The sequence below is a fragment of the Mchenga conophoros genome, linkage group LG18, assembly GCF_057382185.1.
Source record: "Mchenga conophoros isolate Kocher_MC1m ecotype Shallow Benthic linkage group LG18, M_conophoros_male_GT1.1, whole genome shotgun sequence".
Lineage (NCBI taxonomy): Eukaryota > Metazoa > Chordata > Actinopteri > Cichliformes > Cichlidae > Mchenga > Mchenga conophoros.
The window spans coordinates 2,893,659-2,901,502 of record NC_140543.1 but is presented as its reverse complement, the minus strand read 5'-3'; the positions used below and the strand labels follow the sequence as shown (position 1 = coordinate 2,901,502).

Genomic DNA, 7,844 nt, shown 5'->3' with positions numbered 1-7,844 from the left:
GCCACTGCCTCCAGGGCTAATCAGCCTCCACCTGCAAGTAAGCACCCCCCACTGTAATACCTTCTCACCTCTAACCATTCTCGTCTTCCTGCCCAGTACCCCCTCTCTCCTCTGTTATAGAGCTTCACGTTCCGTCACTCTTCTTGTGTTCCCCATGTTCAAACATTTCTCCTTCCTCAAATTTCTTCAGCTCCTGTTTATGTTTCCAGTTTCAATCCATGTTCTAGTTTGAGTTCACATTTTTTGTGAATAAACCTTGTAAATAGTTTACACATATTGAGTCTGCTTTTGGGTCCAAACAGCACACGAACCTCAAGTTCCTGACAGTGTCCCATACTAAGACTTGAATCAGTGAATCACATTAGAATTGAAAATGTGATTAGACATGAGTAATATTTTTTGATTGGTTCTAGTTTTCTAAAGTATTTACTAAAGGAAAGCTGCATTTGTCAGGACTGTGAAGAAACCAATGATGTCAGTGGCTCAAAAACTGAGGAGCTGATATCTGGATGTACTAAAAAACAAAGATGATGAAAAGACCAAACAAAAGAGGAGCTGAAATAAAAGTTTTTAGATTTAAATGTTATTGATATAGAAAATAAATGAATGTGAAATGATGACTAAAGGATGAAAAATGTTAGAATGGCAGCATGACAAATGTTAGCTTTCTTTCATGATTTCAGTTTAATTAAAAATCATTGACCTTCAGTAAAACAACTGGAACCTGCACAGTGTGTGTTAATCCTAATCAAACCCAACACACACATCCTTCTCAAACGTTTTCAAAATGTTGAATATAAAGATTTGACTTTGCAGGAAAAGTTTTCTTTCTCATTAGGCTGCAGGGACACCTCCAGTGTCTTCATTTTATGTTTTAGGTTGCTCCTGTTCCTTCTGTTTTCTGTTTAAGTGGAGCCAAAATAAGAGACAAGGTATTTATATTATTCATCAAGAAACCATCATCCTCAGCTGTTATTTGAGTTCAATCACAAAAGTTAAGGTGGAAACTTTTTTTCCATTTTTCCCCTTAGATGTGGAAATGCTGATTAAATAAAGATAAATCTGATGTAAAATAATTTCTGACAGCAGTAAATAAAAATGGTCCCTGAGCTCAGTATGTTTGTGACTCTGAGATGGAGGTGAAACATGTGAAGCTGGGCTGTGGTTTACTGCTCTCTTCCTGTCACAGACACTGTTTGACATCTGTTCATCTGTTGGTTTTTGTTCAGGCTGCAGGGATCATTTCTCACTGTGGGGAGCTCACTTCCAACAGGAGCAGTAGTAGGTGGCTGAATGATCGCTCTTAACTTTCTGAGCCTTCAACTCACAGCCATTACGATTAATCTCAACTGAGAAATCTCTTTTCTGAGGATGATTGTAATAATCTGACCTGATTTCATTATCTCTTTTATCAATAGCAAGAATAATTTTAAAAGTTTTAGCATGATTCCTCTGGATCCAAAATATCCAGCTATAACACTGATTAATCCCTCCACATGTAAAACTGACTTTTTCTCCAACTCTCCTGGTCAATGTTAAATCGTCCTGAATCAGCTGTTCTGCTGCCATGGTAACCAGTGCTGTAGAGACACAGACAGATAGATGAAGGTTAGTGTGACAGTGTTTGTTACAGGTTGACTTTGTTGGCTCCTGATTGGCTGGAAACACTCACCTGAACACAGACAGCACAGAGCAGCAGCTGGGAGGAAAAGCATTTTGTGCAGTGGTGTTTCCTCTGGTGAACCTGGGGAGAAGTGGCGCTCTGATGCAGCTGAGGCCAAACAAGGACGAGCTGTGAGATCAGACGAGGGCCACGTGGTTTCTAACAGGTCCTCAAAGCTCCCATCAGCCCCTGCGGCCCACAGATAAGACTGCTGCTGCTGATTGACAGCTCAGCTGAAGCTGCTGTGGTTTCATCGTCTTCATTTCAATCTGACAGCAGATCCAAAAATCTGGGTCACATGATGCACAAACACTCAGAAACATTCATGTTGCTGTGAATTTAGTAACACACACTGTTATCTGTGGTTTAACAGCTGTGATGAAAACACTAAATATTCAAACTAAATATAATGAAACTATAAATAAAAATACAAATATAAAAAATTATTATGCTGTAAAAACATTTAAAAGTAAAAAATATTTTTAAAAAAATAGATTAAAATAAAATCATATATAACAACATTTAGAGTAAAAATCTTATTTGAAACAAACACATGTGGTTCTGTTGTGTGTTTAAATATGTGCACACTGTGGTTCTGGTGTGTGTTTAAATATGTGCACACATGTGGTTCTGTTGTGTGTTTAAATATGTGCACACTGTGGTTCTGTTGTGTGTTTAAATATGTGCACACTGTGGTTCTGTTGTGTGTTTAAATATGTGCACACTGTGGTTCTGTTGTGTGTTTAAATATGTGCACACTGTGGTTCTTTCCCACATCTTCTAATGTGTTTTGTTCCAAGTTGGTTTCAGACTGAAGGATTCATTAAAGCCTTTTTAAGAATCATTAAAATGATGATCATCAATTCTAATATCTATAAACAGTAATAAAAACAGGGCTGTGTTTCACGTCAGCTTCATTTATTTGTAGCCATGGTTAGATTTCATCTGCAGCAGGCAGTCATCCACCTTTACACACACATTTACACAACAGTACAAAAGTACTTTTTGATTCCTGAAAGAGAAATAAGACAAATGTTGCCTTTGTATCATCTCTGATATGGAAGGGATCATTTGAAGATGTGAGTGAAGGACACAAATATTTGGATCTGGTGTTGTTCTACATTTTAGGACTAAAAGACAGAAGGAAGAAAGTGAAAGTGACTGTGCGAGGCGTTGAAGTCATGAAGTCAAGTGGAGGCCGCTGACTGCTGTTACTTTCTGCTGTACAGGTTCAACAGGGACTCACAGTCAGCCTGCTAGAACATTTGGATGAAGAGAAAAAGGAGGAAAAAGACTTTGAGGGACAAATCCAATAAGATCAGCATGTTTTGAATGTGGGAATACAACAGTTTCCTCCACCATGACACACACTGGAGCCTCTTTTTGCTCACAGCTTCACTGTTTGTCTCAAAGTTCAGTTTGGAGGCCAAAATTGTTGCAACACATTTGTAAGTTTGCACTAATTTCACTGTGTGACCCTTAATGGATGTAATGAAAGAATCAGTCAGTGAAATATGAAGCTGTGCTGTAAGTTTGGAGGAGAAAAGTGTCTGAGTGACTTTAATGAGGTGAACACATGAATACAGAGCACTGACTGACACGTACACACTCCTTTAATGAGTCGCACACATTTTTGTGACTTCATGAAATGTCAAAAATGACACAACACACAACAAGCTGCGAGCACATTATTGTGTGTTTGCTGTTTGTGTGCTTTGTTTGCTGTTATGATAGCAGGCATACAGCCATGTTCTCAATGTCTCAGCTATCATTGATTATTGCTGCTCTTCCTCTTCTATTAGGCACTTCAACTCAATGAATGACACACAGAAAGATTTCATGACTGTGTTCTTCACAATAAGGAGAATATGTTATCTGCATCTGAATGACTCATGTTGCCTTGTTTCTACTTTGTTTGCATATTTCTGCTTGTTGGAAAGGATTTTCTGAATCATTCAGTAGTTTTTGTAATAATAACGACATTTAGCAAGACTTCAAAATGATTCTCCAACATTTGCTGTTCAGACTTGATCTGTTCTTACGTGTGTGATATCCAGAATGAAAAACTCAGCTCAGGTAATAAAATGGGAGCTGAGCAGACTGCAGGGGCTTCATGGTCTCTCCTTTGATTCCATTAAAGTTCATTTGTCAGCTGTGAGTTGAGGATTTGAGCTGTTTCTCTCACAGGTGAAGAACACAGATCCTTCCTGGAATCATTCTTGAAGCAGAGTTCCTGCTTGTAACTGTCATTGTGTTATTAAAGTGAAAGCCACAGCTAACGGTGTGGAGGCTGCAGAGCAGAAACCCACACAGCCCGTCTGCTGCAGGAGAGCAAGTTTGGATACAGTCAGTTTGTGCTTCACTCACACGGGTTGTTGTTGATCACACAATGAAAGTAGAATCAAACTCTTCATCTTCAAATCTTTATTGTTCACACAAACACAACTACACTGTTTGACATTTGAAAATCAAACAAAAACTTGTGATAAAAATATTCCTGATGGTTTTTGTTACTACAATAAAAGTCACAATAAGCACAAAAAGAATTCTAACTCAGAGCAACAATACATGTAAAGATGTATTTATTTCAGACGATCTTCTAACTGTTGAAGAAAAAGGCAAAATAAGCTCAACACATCATAACTAACATTTGTGATCAAAGTGATGAATGAGATGAATTGATGAGATGTGATGGTGAGAAAAGGCGAGCAGGAAACAGTCAGTCAGCATGTGTGCAGTTGGTGGACGCTCCCTTGTTTGTGAGCATCATCAGCAGAGAGAGTCCACAGCAGTACACCAGACTCTTCACTATCAGCACTGTGTACAGCAGGCAGAGCAGCTTCACCCTGCACTGAGACTGGAAGGACACTGAAGGACAGACAGACACAAAGAGACAGACAGACAGTCGGGTTATTCCTCTCAGATCAAGGAGAAAAAGTCCAAATAGAAACAGTCACAGCTTCTTCTTCAAGTGGATGAATTGATGTAGTGTTTGTGTCCACTTGGGGGCAGAAGAACTCCACAAGCAGCTAACAAACTGATCTCTGACATATTATGGTCTGTCTGCTGTTTGGTGCTGAGCAGCTAGTGTACAGTGGCTTTATCAGAGCTTGTTGGATGAAGATTTGATCAATTAGTGCAACTTTAAGAGCCTAAACTTGTTCCAGCTGCCTCATTGGACATTGGAGCTGTCCATGCAGAGAGGCAGCAGGTGATCTTACAGTCAGCTGGCTGCAGAGCTGGCAGGTCTGCTGGCTCTCTCTCTGGAGGACAGGAGGCTGCTGGAGCTGGAAGCTCTGAAACAGAAAAGGAGTCAAATGTTTGGAGCTGCAGTGAGAAATGTCAGTCCTCTGCTGCTCTGCTCTCTTTGACAGCATCTCCACATGAAGCTGAATCACTGCTGAACACAGTCACCAAGCCTTCATTACCTTGTTGTGTTCGGGCCTCCACTGTGCCCCCCTCGTGCTTCACCCAGCAGCTGTATTTATATGTGTCAGAATGGCTCCCATCAACCATCCTGATGGCAATGGTGCGTCCCGCCTCTCTGAGCTCCAGCTGCTCTCCCTCAGCAGGGGGCAGCTCCTCCGCTTCTCCGCCGTTCTTCTTCTGTCTTTTCCAGGAGAACTGGACCAGAGGAGGAAACATGGCTGAGGCCACACACAGCAGGGAGCTGTTCCCCTCCAGGTGGGCTCTGGATGCTGCTGGGTACACGCTCACCACGGGCTTCACTACCTGCTCATCTGAAGTTTGACAGCAGCAACAAGCAGCACAGACACACATTCACACAGTCAGCAGCAGCTTCCAGCACTGCACTGCATTCAGTCTGATCCTGGAAACTACATGGACTCTGATCACTAAACTACTCATCAGCACAAAGTTCACTACATACACTGGATTCAGCTTCATATCAAACACAGTCATCACCTCATGTCATCATGGCTCACATGAGGAACACTCAGCATGGTTTTAAAGTCAAATTAAATTCAGTTTAATTCGTCATGTTTTTGCTTTTTATTGTTTTATAGAAATTTAGTTCAGTCCAATTTTAAAATATTTACATTTGTCTTTATACAAGTGAAAATGTATTTTTCTTATTAGTCCTTAGACACGAGTTCTAACAGAGATCCTCTTCTGTCCAAAAATAAATTCATATTCTTTCATATTGTTTTGTACTATTAATAAAATTAAATATAATTTCACAAAATTCAATTCAGCAGATAAAATTTCCATTCTTCTTGTCTTTGATATATTTTACCATAAAGACCATATTTGTCTTTCAGACTAATTTATTCTTAAATATTTTTGTGTAAAATTGGAAAAGTAATGCAGTGATTATTTTAATTTATGTTTTTATTCAAATAAAAAACTGTAGCAACTATTTTAAAACATTAAAACTGAAATGTTGAATAAAACGTTTTCAATAATATGAAATATACTTCATGATATTTTTAGTCATAAAATACAAATTATTTGACAAAATATATTTAATAAAAATTTGTCTTGAAAAGTATTTTGGAAAATTTAAGTATTATTAACTTTTTATTGTCACGTACAAATCCACACACACGACTTCATCTCAGAAATAAATATCAGAATTTAACGATGTCAAATTCATCCTAAATTTATCTGTCATATCATTGTTTTCTAATCAGTATCTGTTTTTATAATTCTATTTACCTTTTTGAAGCAGCTACATGAATGTTTGACTATTAAAAATATTTGTTCCTCAACATAAAGCAAATATTTCCTGAAACCATATTTGTTGTTAATCTATATTAATTTAATTTTAACATCAAATATGATCTTGTGTTAAAAACCAGCAGAATCACTGAGAGGATCAAATCCTAAATATTTGTAACATCACTAATATTTGCAGAAATAAAGAATAACTTTAGTTGTTCAGTGAGATTTCAACATGTTTTCAGAGATTATTGAGCTTTTCTTATGTAACAATGGCTGCAGATGAATTCTCTACTAATGATGAAAAACTAACATGTAAAGCCTGAAGCAGCACAAACTGACTTTAAACACATTTTCAGCTTCTACAATAAAACAACTGAAGGAAAATAAATGTTTGTTCTTACCTGTTACAGACAGTTTAGTTCCAGAGCCAAAGATGAGGTACCATCCCACTCCCACAGTGAGACAGACTGCTACAAAAACCTGTCTGCTGTTGAACGTGTCAGCTGAGGTGAATGAGTCCAAATGAGGAAGCAGGATCATATTTCAGCTCCATGATGTGTTTCTCTAATGTTCATATCAACATGACTGTCTCGTCTTCTCTTTTCTTTTAGCCACACTAGCAGCACAGCTCTGATGTTAATGTCAGTCTGTTGGTCAGTCCACTACTTTAGTCCACATGAAAATAGAAAATCACTATATAAGCACCAGTCCATTTATCCCAGCAATGATGCACCACTACAATGAAACATGCTGCTGATAGGATCATGGTTTGGCCCATCTGGCTCACCATCATTAATCACACAATGAGTTTTGAATTCTAGCAGCAAATTGTAAAGAAAACTATCAGAACATCTGTCAGTGAACTGAATCTCAGGAGAAAGTGGGCCATGCAGCACCACAATGACAAGAAAGGAAAGATCGATTGTGGGTAGGCAGCAGAGGATCAGGGGACCATAACACCATCTTACACAGTTATTAACTAACGAGCTCATTGACTAATCTGAAACATCACTTTGATTTTTCTAACAGCTTCATTGGAATTTCAGCTCACAGTGGATCTGCAACATGAGCAGCTGAAGAGCTTCAAGAGCTGAACGTGAGGTTATAAACACACAGTTGTACAGAAACTGTGGCAAAATGGTTTAAACAACATCCAGTTATCAGAGTGACCGTCACAAATCTGATCTCAGCTCAATAAAAAAACAAAAAGTTTCTGATGGAAGAAATGAGACAGAGAGGCTGAAGTCTCCTTCACTTTCCCCTGTCATCACATCTTTGAGGGGGTAAAAGGATTTAACATCCAGCCTCATGTGTTAGATCCAGATTTGTGGCATCACTGTAAGAAAAGAGCTTTTTCCCCATGTGCTCGTAGTAAATCATCTTTATTTCTATTCACAGTTATAATCAAAGTATGATCCTGATCAATATGTTAAATAATAAATGTAGTAAGTAAAATAACTGCTGATCTTCTGTAAACACAGTGATTGGTGACGACCTA

General features: G+C 38.4%; 1 protein-coding gene across 1 annotated transcript; it reads right to left on the bottom strand.

The window, feature by feature from the left end:
- Window positions 1-4,072: 4,072 nt before the first annotated feature.
- LOC146552876 (uncharacterized) lies at window positions 4,073-6,886 on the bottom strand. Its single transcript, XM_085254407.1, has 4 exons — window positions 6,748-6,886; window positions 5,092-5,403; window positions 4,885-4,959; window positions 4,073-4,531 (listed from the first exon to the last, which is right to left on the bottom strand). Exons 1-4 carry the CDS (start codon window positions 6,884-6,886, stop codon window positions 4,383-4,385), a joined length of 675 nt encoding a protein of 224 aa, XP_085110533.1. The 3' UTR covers window positions 4,073-4,382.
- Between the last annotated feature and the right edge of the window lie 958 nt (window positions 6,887-7,844).

Coding starts and splice junctions, on each gene's coding strand:
- LOC146552876 (XM_085254407.1), bottom strand. CDS start 6,886: ATGATCCTGCTTCCTCATTTGGACTCATTCACCTCAGCTGACACGTTC. Junction 4,960..5,091: donor GGAGGCCCGAACACAACAAG/GTAATGAAGGCT, acceptor TTTCTGTTTCAG/AGCTTCCAGCTCCAGCAGCC. Junction 4,532..4,884: donor AGCTCTGCAGCCAGCTGACT/GTAAGATCACCT, acceptor TCTGTCCTTCAG/TGTCCTTCCAGTCTCAGTGC.